Source organism: Podarcis muralis, chromosome 12, assembly GCF_964188315.1.
Source record: "Podarcis muralis chromosome 12, rPodMur119.hap1.1, whole genome shotgun sequence".
Classification (NCBI taxonomy): domain Eukaryota; kingdom Metazoa; phylum Chordata; class Lepidosauria; order Squamata; family Lacertidae; genus Podarcis; species Podarcis muralis.
In genome coordinates, this window is record NC_135666.1 from 9,002,188 (window position 1) to 9,017,826 (window position 15,639).

At 48.3% G+C, this 15,639-nt stretch overlaps 1 protein-coding gene across 5 annotated transcripts in view; it reads left to right on the forward strand.

The window, feature by feature from the left end:
• The window catches only part of CRHR2 (corticotropin releasing hormone receptor 2), a 212,100-nt gene extending 200,969 nt beyond the window's left edge, over window positions 1–11,131 (forward strand). For all 5 annotated transcript variants that reach the window (XM_028750879.2, XM_077936696.1, XM_077936695.1 and 2 more), the window contains one exon: window positions 8,471–11,131. In XM_028750879.2, coding sequence (XP_028606712.2) covers window positions 8,471–8,611 — 141 coding nt within the window. In that variant the 3' untranslated portion in view covers window positions 8,612–11,131. The remainder of the gene's footprint in view (window positions 1–8,470) is intronic.
• Window positions 11,132–15,639: the final 4,508 nt, after the last annotated feature.

Below are 15,639 nucleotides of genomic sequence, written 5' to 3' on the forward strand. Positions count from 1 at the left end.
AAGAATGGATGCTTTTGAATTATGGTGCTGGAGGAGACTCTTGAGAGTCCCATGGACTGCAAGAAGATCAAACCTATCCATTCTGAAGAAAACCAGCCCTGAGTGCTCACTGGAAAGACAGATCGTGAAGCTGAGGCTCCAATAATTTGGCCACCTCATGAGAAGAGAAGACTCCCTGGAAAAGACCCTGATGTTGGGAAAGACGGAGGGCACGAGGAGAAGGGGACGACAGAGGACGAGATGGTTGGATAGTGTTCTCGAAGCTACCAGCATGAGTTTGCCCAAGCTGTGGGAGGCAGTGGAAGACAGGAGTGCCTGACGTGCTCTGGTCCATGGGGTCACAAAGAGTCAGGCACGACTAAAGGACTAAACAACAACAAAGGCAACTTCCTACATGATCTTCTGGTGATGGTGCTCTCTCCGGGAAAACAGCTCCCCGACTCTCTGGCTGACAACGCAACAACATCTTCCACTGTTTGTACATTTGCTGAGCAAGAACTTTGCAAGAACCATTTGCTTTAACAAGAGTTTTAAAGCTGGCTTCTACACAGACATGCACACACGTCTTGCTCCCATTTCCTCACTGCAGGCCGTTTAATCCCTTTGCACTCTGGGGAGAAGTTTCCCATCTTCCTTCACGGAGCCATTCATAGAGCGCTCATCCCCTCCACTCAAGCAGAGCAACGCCCTAATAGTTTTCTCCCCTCTCCCTGCGCGGAGGACTTTTCAGAGCCATTAGCAACAGCACCGTTCTTCTCTTTCCGTTCTGCCTTTTCTGAGTTGACCCATTCCATCCCATTAGCCAGGTATAACAGCATTTGATTGCGATAATTTCGGGACTCATTTGCTTCCCTTTCTGCCCGCGTGATTCCCTGCTCTCCACCTGCCGCCCTGTGCAAAGCAGAGAAGCCTTTTCCGTGCGCCTCTTGCAATTATTCTAAGGCTTCTTGAAACATACAAATAGGGAGGCAAGTCCTTCCTATGTCAGCCCACCACATTTGGCGGCTTTCTCCAGCTTATCAGGCTGCCGCTTCCTCTTTGCATTGTTCAGTCCATCAATGGCACACTTATGTGAGTCACTCCAGACACAGGAGAGAGAGAAAGAAGATGGGATAAAACAAGATAATGTTATTTTGTCGGGGTTCAGCACCAAGGGTTGGCATGCTCAGCCAGATGCCAAGGGCCCATGTACACAGGCATAGTATCAGATTGCTTGGGGAAACCCTGGAGAGGAGGAGACATAGGCAACTGTGGGGAGGCGGGGACCTTTGGTCTTCATGGGAGCAAGACTTGCTGGAGATGAGTTGCTGTACTCGTTAGGCCTGACACTCCTGTATTGCTAATAACAAGTTCACTACAACTCACTCCGTGTGATTTCCTGCTGCTTGCTCCTTTCATCGGCCCTCTGTTCTTTCTGGCTCCACTCGCCATGAGCATGTGGCTCATTTGGGGGGTGGGATGTAGCCCTGGAATTTGAAAAGGTTCCTCTACCCTGTTTTGTAAGTTTACAACAAAATGCTGTTGTGCTGAAGAGCAGTAGGATGAATTTTTGAAATATAATGAAATCACAGCAGTTAGGGGGTGTTTGGGGGAAAAGAGGCGAGTGCTTGGTTTAAGCCCTTATGTCCTTTCCTGATGCAAACCACACCTTCTCCATGGCAATGGCAAGTAGAAGGGGCTGCCATGGCACGGTTACCTGGGGACAGGGAATGGGGAGAGGCCAGCGGTGGATGTGAAAGCCCCGTGGGACAGAGGTTTAGCCTTTGCATCCAAAGGACCTTTGCTTTGTGAAGTCGCCTTCCTCCTCAGCATCTGTGATCCATCGCTCTGCCTTCTGCAGGGCTCTCCAGGGTGCTTTGCAACACCACCTGCCTTCTCCCAATATAGTTTTATGCCATTCCCAGAATCTCTGCTGCACTTTCAGTGTCAGTGCCATCACGGGCAAATTGCACTTCTTTTCCATTCCCCAGGCGCACTTCAAAAAGTTTGCCAGAGGCTGAGGAGAGAGAGAGAGAGAGAGAGAGAGAGAGAGAGAGAGAGAGAGAGAGAACAGGCTGAAGGAGAACATTGCTTGCATCTTTCTTTTCCGTTTTCCTTTCTCCTTCTGTGATGGAACTCTTATTTGGGGACTTCCCTGGCTTTTTTCTGCCCCACATAGGACCAATCTGGATAGTTTGCCTCGGTGAAGATTTGACGTTTTCATCCCAAAAAAGTTTTTGATTAGAATTTCTACTGAAATGAGGCTGCATTTTAATGTTGTATTTTAATCTTGTTTTTAAGTTGTATTTTAATCAATTGTTTTTATACCTGGTGTTAGCTGCCCTGAGCCTGGTCTTGGCTGGGGAGGGCAGGGTATAAATTATTATTATTATTATTATTATTATTATTATTATTATTATTATTATTATGTATCGGAGCTGGAATCCCTCATGTTGGGGAGCTGGGCCTATCTGTGAAATGGGGACGTTTGCTGGTTTTCGCCTTGCAAACTTTAGGTTTAATTTCCTTAGGACGGGGGTCTTTCTTCTGTGCCCTTGAGGTAAAAAACAACAACAATGATGTACGCTGATGAAGATATTCAGAATATTATCCTTACCATTATTATTGGCATACTGCACAGAGTTGTTCGGAGGAGTGTGTCTGGCCTTGTACAGCAGAAATAGTCGTAAGGTTTGTGGACTCCTGTTTGGAGTCAGCCGGATGACCTATAACTTTAATAATAATAATAATAATAATAATAATAATAATAATAATAATAATAATTTATTTATATCACACCCTCCCCAGCCGAAGCCAGGCTCAGAGTGGCTAACAACAGTAAAAAAATAACACAGTTTACATAAAATCACAATCAATTAATTGAAATACATTCTAAAATCAATTCATTCTAAAATCAGTTCAGAGTCAAATTAATGGCAACCATTGGGCTAGAGTTCTGTGAGGATTACAGAAGGAGAGAGGGGGTCAGACTGTGTCTTGGCCAAAGGCCTGGTGGAACAGCTCTGTCTTGCAGGCCCTGCGGAAAGATGTCAAGTCCCACAGGGCCCCAGTCTCTTGGGACAGAGTGTTCCACCAGATCAGGGCCACGGCCGAAAAAGCCCTGGCTCTGGTTGAGGCCAGCCTAACCTCCCTGTGGCCCGGAACCTCCAAGTTGTTTTACTATTTTGGAAAGGCCTTTCTAAGCCAAAAGAGCTTCCCTCTGAGGAAATAGAGCTTCGAACACCCTTCCATCAGTACAGTGGTACCTCTGGTTACAGACGCTTCAGGTTACAGACGCTTCAGGTTACAGACTCCGCTAACCCAGAAATAGTACCTTGGGTTAAGAACTTTGCTTCAGGATGAGAACAGAAATCACGTGGCAGCAGCGGGAGGCCCCATTAGCTAAAGTGGTGCTTCAGGTCAAGAACAGTTTCAGGTTAAGAACGGACCTCCGGAACGAATTAAGTATTTAACCCAAGGTACCACTGTACTTAGGCTCCCTTGCATGGAGCTCCCAGGCCCAGAATGAGCTGGCCATGGTCCTGAACATTCAGGTCCCATACACTGGACTCTTCAAAAGCAAGCCCTGCAGATTTCAGCCTGGAACAGGAGGCGGTCCTGTTGTCGCCAGTTTTACCTTCCTTTTCCCATATCAGTTTAATGCAGGGGCAAACCAACATGGTGCCCTACAGATGTTCCTGGACCACAACACCCCTCATCCCTGTTCACCGGCCATGCTGTCGGCGTCTGATAGGAGTTTAAATCCAACATCTGGAAGGTTCCATATTGGCCGCCTCTGACCAAGAGGCTCAAAACGCATTCTAAGTGAAGTGTCCCATCACAATGCATTGGGCGTCCTCTTGCTTTCTCTCACCAGTCCCCACCAGGCAGCCTTAAAAGGTAAAGGGACCCCTGACCATCAGGTCCAGTCGTGGCTGACTCTGGGGTTGCGGCGCTCATCTTGCTTTACTGGCTGAGGGAGCCGGCATACAGCTTCCGGGTCATGTGGCCAGCATGACTAAGCCGCTTCTGGCGAACCAGAGCAGCGCACGGAAACGCCGTTTACCTTCCCGCCAGAGCGGTACCTATTTATCTACTTGCACTTTGATGTGCTTTTGCCAGACTGTTCATTTTGGCACACCACTCCAACATATTTGCCATACTCCAGCAAGTATAAGGTGGCTTCCTATACTCCTGTGCCTTTTTAAGCACAGCATGTATGCTTGTTAAAGTTTCCCTCCCCTTTCGTCAGGCGAAAACGTTTCTCTATAACCAGGTTTTGGGCTGATTAACATTTTATGTGCTTGTGGGAAGAGGGTTCGTTTTTGTTTTGTTACGTAATCTGCCTTTAGTGTCCGCTGCTTCTAACTCTCTTTTTTTGTAAGCTGCCTTGTAAGCGTCTAATCGAAAGGCAGAGTAAACTTTAAAATAAACAAAAGCCCCTTCTTTACAAATTAGAAAGGAGAGATTATACGATTGCCTTTGCAAAGGCAGTGCCTTCCAGATGTTTTGTGCTGCAAATCCCGCCAGCACCAGCCAGCAAAACTGAGTTCATGGGTGATGGCAACGGAAACATCTGCAGGGCACTCACCTTTTGAAGGCCAACCTAGACAGACAGATGGAGGGTAGACTTATCTGCTCCCATCGCATCTGGGAAATGGGGCAGTTATTTTCCATGCCAAGGGAATACATCGTATTCATCTGACTGAAAAAGCAATCTTGCCGATCAACTACTTCTGACGTTTCGCCAGCAGATTCAATTGTTTCCTCCTAGCGTGAATTAAGAGCGACAGCCACTTTCCAGCCGTGGAGAAAGAGGAGTCCTGCCATTTCTCCTCCGATCCATTTGAAGCAAGCTGGCTTTTTTATTTATAACAGCGGTGTTTATAGATAAGCATCTATGTGGTGCCCATAATTGATGTATTTTCTCTCGAGGAAGCAGGGGGCAAATCCCTTGGCGATTCAGAACACTAGAAGGGGGGAACCGTTCAGCAATACCTGCCATCCCATCATTACTGAGCATTAGTTGTAGCCAACAGCTCTGCAGGGCAGAAAGCACATCCATTCATTCCTTGTTCCCTAACTAATCTCCCCTGCCAGCTGGAAACCACACAGAAATGGGCTTTCTGTCCTTTTCTGTTGTTTAAGGTTATCTCTCTGCCTTGGCTGCTAACCATCCTTGCCCCTCTGCCTTCAAGCTGCCAGGGAAGATTAGACTAGATGAGAGAGATAATGGAGAGGAATATCAGGAAGAAGAAGCAGTTTCTTCTTCTCTCCATTGTGACTTCACACCCGCTTTGCCTCCCTCTCTCCTCTCTGTCAGGAAGGAGCTCTGAAAAGCAAACCGCAGGCTCTTTTTAGCAGGTGCTAAACATGGCCTGCAGCTCACATTTCAGGTCACGGAAGACCCAGGCTCTTATATCTGATCAAATCCGAGAGGTTTTGAAGCTTGGAACTCTCACCTCAGAGGTGTCATCACAGCTTCCAGTCCGTTGCGAAAGATAAAATAATAATAGTCCTTTATTTTGGTTGGCAAATGACTATGCCAGCTTCTTCTCAGCTAAAAGTATTCAAAGCCACTTATACTCAAATAGAAATACAGCAATCCAATCGTGTGTGTGTGTGTGCAGGGATTTTTAGCAGCTGGATTTTATGCTTATTTCTGTTGTGCTGGAGGACCGGATATTGTTAACATGTTAATCGGAGTTGCACAGCTAAGGCTTGAGCAGCGAGGTGGTGACTGTTTAACCCTGTTCTTAAACGTAAAGGGACCCCTGACCGTTAGGTCCAGTCATGGCCGACTCTGGGGTTGCGGCGCTCATCTCGCTTTATTGGCCGAGCATGTGGCCACCATGACTAAGCCACTTCTGGCGAACCAGAGCAGCACACAGAAACGCCGTTTGCCTTCCCACTGGAGTGGTACCTATTTATCTACTTGCACTTTGACATGCTTTTGAACTGCTAGGTTGGCAGGAGCAGGGACTGAGCAACGGGAGCTCACCCCGTCGCGGGGATTCGAACCGCCGACCTTCTGATCAGCAAGTCCTAGGCTCTGTTGTTTAACCCACAGCGCAACCCGCGTCCCTCAACCCTGTTCTTATGTGCTGCCAAAGTTTTCTGTTGCCATTTGAGGGTGTGGTGCTGCTGTTTTGTGTCTGTTGTGTGTGCGAATTGCAGGTGTTTTGTATGAGTCTGTTAACAGCGCAACGTGTTTATGTTTCTAAATGTGTTCCGAGTCGCTGGGGGACATTTGGGCAACAAGCAAGTAACCAGTCTAACTCCCACCATCCCCGACCGCTAGCTAGGGATCATGGGAGTTGTAGTCCAAAAACAGCTGGAGACCCAAGTTTGGGACTAGACAGTAGACACTGTACATAAGGCAGTGTGGAATGCGGTTCTCCTGTTTGGGAAATCTTGATTCCTCAGAGAAGGTACCACCTCACCCAAGGTGGTTGATTTCATTTGTAGTCCCGAGATGCCAGCTCTGAGAAACCTGAACTTGCAATCAGCTATTCATTCAACTGTAGAAAGACACTATGTGATGAGTCAGCCATAAAGGGCTGTGAGTGAGTGAACGTGCAGCATTGATAGCCTGGAAAATCTCTAAGCAGCAGGTTTTGCAACAGCGAGATTGTCTTAGGAGCACCAAGCAACAATCTGCCTCATTGTACGCGTGGCTTTTATTACGAATTCAGCAGCCTGGGAGCTTGCTTGTCATAATAGCCCGTTATGAATCACGATTTAACTGATGAGCTACCCACCTGCCCGCACATCGCTGTTGAGAGAAGCTTTTCAGGCCTCGCTCAGGAAGGAGACATGCGGTTACCAAAGCATCCATCAGAAATCAGAACCACCAGATTTGTAGGACCAGGAGGGCATTGCTACTCAGCAAGGCTTTTGCTAAGGGGCAGGGAACCTTTTTAGATCTGAGGCCCATGTTTGCTCACATGCAGTCTTCTGGGGGCGACATGCCAGAGGCAAAAAAAGAAAGGTGGATCAGCAAGCTATGTGGTCTGCCCTTGGTCCACATGGACAGAGCACTCCCCGTTGTCTTTCCTAACCCTACCTAGAGGCGGTATTGGGGATCAAACCTAGGAACCTCCTGCATGCAAGGCAAATGCTGTCCCACTGAGCCACAGCTCTTCCCTCTCCCAACCAAATCCTAGTCTCACAACCAAGATTCACGGGGCTATGAGAGGACGTCCCACTGCTCAGTTGGCCTCCAGGTTAGCTCCTCCCCAAAGAAATTACCTCTAACACACAGTCTCGTACAATTGCACAGTTGGTAAAGGTAAAGGGACCCCTGACCATTAGGCCTAGTTGTGGCCAACTCTGGGGTTGCGGCGCTCATCTCGCTTTATTGGCCGAGGGAGCCGGCGTACAGCTTCCGGGTCATGTGGCCAGCATGACTAAGCCACTTCTGGCGAAACCAAAGCAGCACACGGAAACGCCGTTTACCTTCCCTTCGGAGCGGTACCTATTTATCTACTTGCACTTTGACGTGCTTTCGAACTGCTAGGTTGGCAGGAGCAGGGACCGAGCAATGGGAGCTCACCCCATTGCGGGGATTCGAACTGCCAATCTTCTGATTGGCAAGTCCTAGGCTCTGTGGTTTAACCCACAGCGCCACCCGCGTCCCACCACACAGTTGGTAGGGACCCCCAGATTTACCTGGTCCAGCCCCCTATAATGCGGGAATCTCAACTAAAGCATCCATGACAGATGGGCACCCAATCTCTGCTTAAAAACCTCCAAGGAAGGAGAATCTATTGCCCCCCTGAGTGTGGCACTGCATCCTTTATTGGCGCTGGGGAGGAATCAGGCAGGAGCAGGGGGTGGGTGTGGAGGGTGAACAAAACACATTGCACCAGCCAGACACTCACCACCAGGCAGGCATGGGGCACGGAGACTTCACAGGGCCACCCTGCCAGCCTGCCTACCCACCCATGCTTGAGGGAGCCCAGCCGGCCAACACGGCCATGTCCCTGGGGCTACGGCCACCCTGGCCCTTCCCATGCAATGCCCCTGCCTCCTGAGGGAGCCCATTCAACTCTCCAACAGCTCTTACTGTCAGAAAGTTCTTCCTGATATTTAGTACTACCCTCCGGAGCAGGAAAACACAAGCTTGCTCCCTCTTCCGTGTGACAGCCCTTGAGATATTTGAAGGTGGTTATCGTATCTGCTCTCAGACTCCTCTTCCTTGGGCTAAACATTCCCAGCTCCTTCAACTGTTCCTCATCAGGCTTGGTTTCCAGACCCTTGATCATCTTGGTCACCTTCCTCTGCACATGTTCCAGCTTGGCTGCCTAGAACGGGACACAGGGCTCCTGGTGGGGTCCGACAAAGGCAGAATTGATTGGAATTACCCTTGACTGCTGATGCAGCCTAGAATTGCATTAGCTATTCTTGCAGCTGCATCACACCGTTGACTCGCTGCTGACTTTCACCCTCTCTCTTTCTCTTCTTTCTCTCTCTCTCTCCTTCCCACTAGGTACGTTCTGCAGCCCGGAAGAGATGGCACCGCTGGCAAGACCACCACTCCCTTCGAGTCCGCGTGGCTCGAGCCATGTCCATCCCAACCTCTCCGACAAGGATTAGTTTTCACAGTATAAAGCAGACGGCGGCCGTGTGACAAGCCCCAGCCAACCACCAGCTGACTATGGAGTTTTGTTCTCTTTCCTCCTTCTCCTCCTCCTTCCCACACCAGAAAAATACTCTTTCTCCCTGTGTTCTTTTTTCTCTTTTTAACCCCTTGGTTGTCACAATTCATCCTCGTCCATGTGGTAGAGTAATAAACTTATATATTTGGAAGGGACCCTGAGGGTCATCTAGTCTAACCCCCCTGCAATGCAGGAATTGCAGCTAAAGCATCCATGACAGATGGCCACCCAACCTCTGCTTAAAAAGGGAGTGCCACAGCCCTTACTGTGTTCTCCAGTTATTGCTTTCCCACACTCTCCCCTCCAGAAATCCCCTATGCTTTGAAAACCCAAATAGGAGAACTGCAACCATAATAATAATAATTTATTATTTATACCCCGCCTATCTGGCTGGGTTTCCCCAGCCACTATGGGCGGCTTCCAACAGAATATTAAAATACAATAGTCTGTTAAACATTAAAAGCTTCCCTAAAGAGGGCTCCCTTCAGATGTCTTCTAAAAGTCTGGTAGTTGTTTTTCTCTTTGACATCTGGTGGGAGGGCGTTCCACAGGGCGGGCGCCACCACTGAGAAGGCCCTCTGCCTGGTTCCCTGTAACTTGGCTTCTCGCAGGGAGGGAACCGCCAGAAGGTCCTCAGAGTTGGACCTCAATGTCCGGGCAGAATGATGGGGGTGGAGACGCTCCTTCAGGTATACTGGGCCAAGGTATACAAGCCGACTGTAACAGGGAACCTACCCTCATTTCAGGGAGACCCTGAACTTCTGTTTACTGGGGATCCTGCTAAATGAAGGGATCACATGCGAGAGACCATTGCCTTTCGAAAACTAACAAGCCAATCCTATGCAAGTTTAATCAGCTTTAAATCCCGAGTGAGTGTGCACAGGTCTGCCGCCTTATTTATTTTATTTATAAAGCAAAAGTGGCTGCAGGAATCGTGGTTAGGAACATGGGAAGCTGCCTGGCATCAGTGCAGACGAATGTTCCATCTAGGACAGTATTGTGTACACTGACCAGCCACGGCTGTCCAGGGTTTTGGATTGCGGCCCTGCCTGGAGATGATGGGGATTGATGCAAGGACCTCCTAAAGGCAAAGCCTATCTGCTCCCAGTGAGCTCTGGGCCTAGAGCCAAAGAAATCTAAAGTTGGAAGAGACCCCAGCAGTCATCTAAACCAACTGTCCGCCGTGCCAGAATCACAGCTAAGGAATCCCTACCAGGTGATCCTTTCCCTACTATTGAACATTCTTGCAATCCTAGTCTTGAAGCTCTGTGCCAATTTTATTTTATTTTAAGGATGCTGCGTTTGAGGAGCAGCCCTCAACCTCTAATGTTGACGCACACAAACACGACCTCACAATTCTGGGTGGTTTCAAGTTGTAAGATCTGTGCTACTGGTCAGTAATGGCACCTTAGGTCCACCTCTAAACCACTGCAGCTTTGACACAGCCACATTCCACCCATCAGGAGCACTGGGGCCAAGCTATCAGAAGGAAAGTCACATTTCCAGAGCTGCACAATACTGCGGTTGGAGGGCTGGGATATTGCATCACCCACCCAAAAGAAGCCCCACCTAAAAGGCAGGGATCCAGAACACACACACACACACACACACACACACACACACTATTACCAGCAGCTGTGCAATTGTCCTGCAGAAATAACCCATCTGGGAATGTCTCATCCTTCTCCGTAGCCTTACTCTCCCATCCCCTTGCCACCTGTGTGGGTTGCAAATCACAGCCCACAGAAGGTGCTAGCCCTCAAGAATTTTACGTTTCTCCCTTGGCCTTTCATGTCCCTGTTTTCGTCATTTGTGGAGCACCGGTAACCTGAATGCAATGGCAACAAAAGATCTAGCCGCCTTGTGATCTTACTCTCCTAGGGGTCTGGAGGTGAAGCTCACTTAGCTTGGCGATTTACAAGCCTGTTTCTATGTCCAAGACAACACTCCCCCCCACACACACCTACCCAAAAAAGGTGGACATGTGAGGAATGGAGGGTTAGAAACTGCACACGGACCTTCTCCGCTGTTTTCAAGGTCTTGGGAGCAGAATTTTCCTTCCGTGCTACATACTGGTCTTGCTGGCAGATGAAGCTTTTAAATGGACCATCTCTGTAGTATTTCTCTCTCTCTCTCTCTCTCTCTCTCTCTCTCTCTCAGATTGTCTTTTTGTTCACCTCTCCTTCACCACTGAGCTTTGAAAGAGTGCTGACCAGCTTCTTCAGCTGCCTTTGCTTTTCCCTGGAAAGAGGACAACCGAAAGATTTCTCAACTTCTTTTGAGGGAGGCTCAGAAATGAGCTGTTGTTTTTTTCTAAAGGGAAGCACGATACAAAGATTACGGTGACAATGGAGCTGTGAGGCTTGCATTGCATCAAGAGTGTCTCGTCTGCATTGGGGAATGCAGTAGACAATCCTCGGGGGCTTTTTATGTCACACTGATGATATGGTGTAAATATTTTCAATAATAAACACTTCTTCTGTTTTTGGGTTTCTATGGATTTGGAGAGTTTTGTTCTTGCCGTTGTTTAACCGGAAAGAAGACGGGAATAGCATTGGTTTATTGGCTGGAACACGATTTGGGTTGCGTGGCAAGATCCGAAACACACACACACACACCCTTGGTTGAGTAAAGACACATGACCTTAAATATTTAAGGTTAATGGGCTAAAAAAGGCCACAACTTTATTGGTTACAGGTGATGAGCGGTATTGGCTTAGGCATTGAATCTAACCGACTATATCTGACTCCAGCACATCTGCAGGGAGTCCGGAAAGGGTTAACCACCAGTAGGGGGAGTCCTGCCGATGCACATCAACTAGGAACTCCCCCGGGGGTCACCGATAGGGGGCGTGCCTTAGGCCCTCACTTCCCCAGGCTTCGGACAGGACCATGCCCCCCAGAATCCTTCAATATGCGGGGAAGTGATGGCACGACCTCCACTCTTCTCTTCTCCAGAAACATTCCAATGCTTAACCGCCAAACCTTAAAAAGTTGTGACAATTTGCTACGAGGTAGGCGAAAACCAAGTGGCTGGTGCCAATTTGCCAAGTGGAAAAATTCCTACCAGGCCCCTCATCAATATGATAATCTTTATTGTCATTGTCCCATACAGAACAACGAAATTGAAAATCTACATCAGACATTCAGGACCAACAAGCCTGCTATCCCAGCTATTCCAGCCTAGTTAGCACCCTAAAAACTCTGATACCCCATTTTTAAAATACAATACACTCCCATAGAGACTACCTTACACTGCGTTTAAAACCAAAATTGCATTTGGATAGAAACTGTTTCTCAGGCGGCTAGTCCTAGTCTTTATAACCCTGTACCTTCTTTCAGAAGGCAGAAGCTGAAAGAGATCATTTCCGGGGTGCACTCTATCCTGCACTATCTCTGCAGCTTTCTTATGGCACCTGGAAGCATAGATTTGATCCAAGGCGACCAATCGAAGTCCATAGCAAGGTCAAAAGTGATGAAAACCTTAAAGGGCAGGAGGGTGGGAAAACCGGAGCAGCAGGAAGCCGGAAAGAGAGAGATCTCCTGGCTGCGTCCTGACCTTATCGGGCAGGCCACACACCCAGACCAACCAGATTGGTCGGCCTGGCCAGTGACGCAGCTGGGAATCCCCCAGTCACACAGGGCTGGCCACCCACCCCCTGCGCACGTGGAGGGGTCGTGAGAGCCCGCAACACACCTCCTCCTTAAGGCGGAAGTGGCCATGTTGGAAGCATGTCCAAAGATTCCATACCTGGGCTCTTTTAACACTGCAGAGGTCATAGGTAAAGGTAAAGGGACCCCTGACCATTAGGTCCAGTCGTGGAAGACTCTGGGGTTGCGGCACTCATCTTGCTTTACTGGCCGAGGGAGCCGGCGTACAGCTTCTGGGTCATGTGGCAGGCATGACTAAGCCGCTTCTGGCGAACCAGAGCAGCGCACGGAAATGCCGTTTACCTTCCTGCCGGAGCGGTACCTATTTATCTACTTGCACTTTGGCATGCTTTCGAACTGCTAGGTTGGCAGGAGCAGTCGCAACAGGAATTTTAAAACAGTTCCATATCATGCCTAATTTGGCACTGTATAACGTGGCAAGGCCCATCCTTTAAGTGTTCTCTTTCTAGAACATTTGCTCAGATTCAGCAAAGATCCCTTGCAACTTGAATTAGAAGTTTCCTCCTTGCAGTTTTCACCATTAATTGCTTGGCTGCTTTGCAGTCTTCGGAGGGGTGTAAATCTCAATGCAGGGCTGTGTTCCAGTTCTTGTACTGAATTAACCAATCGTGAACTGAGCAGGTTAAAGGTAGAACGAATTGAATTTGTCCCCTATCTCTAGCTGTGAGTGGAAGAGTTGCCCGACGGAAGCACAGAAGTGTGTGTGGCCTTCTCCAAGTTACTTGCTGCCACCCCACTGAACGTGTCTTTCCAATACGTATTTGGTTTTCATTTTGAGAGGGTGATAATGAGCATGATCAGGAGCTGTCATTTACCATGAAAGACTTCTTCTGACGCCTGTAATCATCCTCCCACCTACCAGGGTGCATAAGATTGCATAAGGTACATTCATACAAGTCACCAAATTGCTGCCAGCTGCATCCTGAAAAGCAAAGTATCAAGTCAGTCCCCTGAAGAGTTATAAAGAGACACTTGGATGGTGGCATTATACCGGTGTGTGCTGAGTGGGAGTTGCATACGAGCATTCTGGGAGTGCTTGGCCGGTCATAAACACTCCGGAAATGTTCAGAGAGAAAGCTACAAGATGCCCATAGCAGACAGGATCCAAAACGGCTCTTGTTGCAGCAACACATTGATTTACCAGGCCCGTCTCCCTCACCCTGGTGCCGTCCACAAATCATTGGACTACAGCTCCCAGTGTGGTGTAGTGGTTAAGAGCGGTGGACTCGTAATCTGGTGAACCGGGTTCACGTCTCCACTCCTCCACATGCAGCTGCTGGGTGACCTTGGGCTAGTCACACTTCTCTGAAGTCTCTCAGCCACTCACCTCACAGAGTGTTTGTTGTGGAAGGGAAAGGAGAATGTTAGCCGCTTTGAGACTCCTTCGGGTAGTGATAAAGTGGGATATCAAATCCAAATGTTTCCTTCTTCTTCTTCTTCTTCTTCTTCTTCTTCTTCTTCTTCTTCTTCTTCTTCTTCTTCTTCTTCTTCTTCTTCCCATCATCCATGACCATTGGCATGCTGGTGAGAGCCAGAGTCCAACAATGTATGAAGGACATCAGTTGTTTGAAAGCCTTCCTCCGAAACCCATCAAGAGCTACTCAGCAAAACCTTCAGTAGCAGCAGGGAAAAGAAGACCCTGCAGGATCAGGCCATTGGCCCATCTAGTCCTGTTCTCACAGCGGCTAACCCACAGTGGCCTGTGGGAAACCCTCGAACAGGAACTGAATGTTGAGAATTCCGTTCCACCTTAAGGAACAGACGTGTGGAATTGATGCATGTCATATGTCTGTTTACAGTCCAGCACAGCTTGCTAGGAACTTCCGTTTGTGTATAGCTTTCTGTTTTGCTTTGGACACGAAGGAGATCGGACATGTTTCCTTTTGTCCCAGTCTACGATGAATAAACCTGCTTGTAAATATGCTCACATGGCCTCTCGTGCCACTTCAGTTTGCGCAACGTTTGTCTGCTGATTAGCGTGCTCAGTCTTCTGAAGCCTGAGCCGCAGATTTATGCTGCACCAGGGACTGAAGTTCGCCCGGCACACTGGCCGGTGGGCTGGAGCCAGCTGGGGGCCTGCCAATGGCCCCCGTTTCCTTGGGTGCATGTCAACACTGAATGCAAGAACAACTTTCCCCTCCTGTGGTTTCCAGGAACTGGTGTTCGGAAGCATTTCTGCCTCCAGCCATGCAAGCAGAGCATAGCCATCCTAATAGTCACTGATAGCTTTCTTCTCGATTAATTTGTCCAATCCTCTTCTAAAGTCATCAAGGCTAGTGGCCATCACTGTCTCCTTGGGAGTGAGTTCCATAGTTTAGCTACGCACTACGTCAGGGCCGTCCTTAACATATGCGCCACCGAGGTGCAAAGATCCGCCGAGTGCCCCCAAATTTAGTTTAGCCACCCCCAGATTTTTAAGTGGGGACTCAAAGGAGTTGTTGAGCTTTTTTGAGAGGGGGGGTGTCAAAGTTGTTTTTTTGGGGGGAGGAAAATGGAAAATTGCTTGCAGCAGAAATAACATTAAAAGCTTCCCCAAAGAGGGCTGCCTTCAGATGTCTTCTAAAAGTCTGGTAGTTGTTCTGTAGCCTTATTGGAGTTCACCGATTGGGTCTGCGTTGCTCCGGGACAGGAGGAAGGAAGTCAAAATGACACCGAGGTTGGTTCAAAGAAAGAGTTTATTCTGCTCTCCGGATAGCAGAAGGCACTTGCGTGATTAGTCCCCAGCAAGTCCAAAGAAATGAGAGGTTTCATGCAGTTTATATATCCTCCAGGCACCCTCTCACTCCTCCCCTAGGAGCCCAACCACGTCGGCGTACGTACACAGGTTGACATCACATATGTTCCTGCTCTGGTACTCTCAACCATAAAAGGATCTTCCTTCCTGTACTTCTGACCATAAAAGGATATTCCTGTTCCTACTCCTACCTTGGAGCAAGAGGTCACTACTTCTGAGAAAATGCTCTGGCGTTAGTCCCAGACTTGGGTCTCTGCGTCATTTGTGGCCAGGACATAAGATATGTCTGTGTCTGTTCTACTGGTAAAGTCAAGGCCAGTCTTGCCGTCAAACTGATAAGGGAGAGAGCTGTGTTCTTGTTTTGCATTTGCTCAACGGCTAAAGTTTATGCATTTTAGCTAAGGAGAAATGGGGATTTTGGTGCAGTTTAAAAACTGCCTGCACGGTCAGTTTTGGGGTTTGGGAAACCCATTCCTTCAGTTCTTCTTCTTCTTTTCTTTCTTTTTTTTTTGAAAAGTTTTTATTATTAAAATAATTCAGCATTAATACACACATATTACGAATATACAAACATACATTTCATACAATCCTTAAA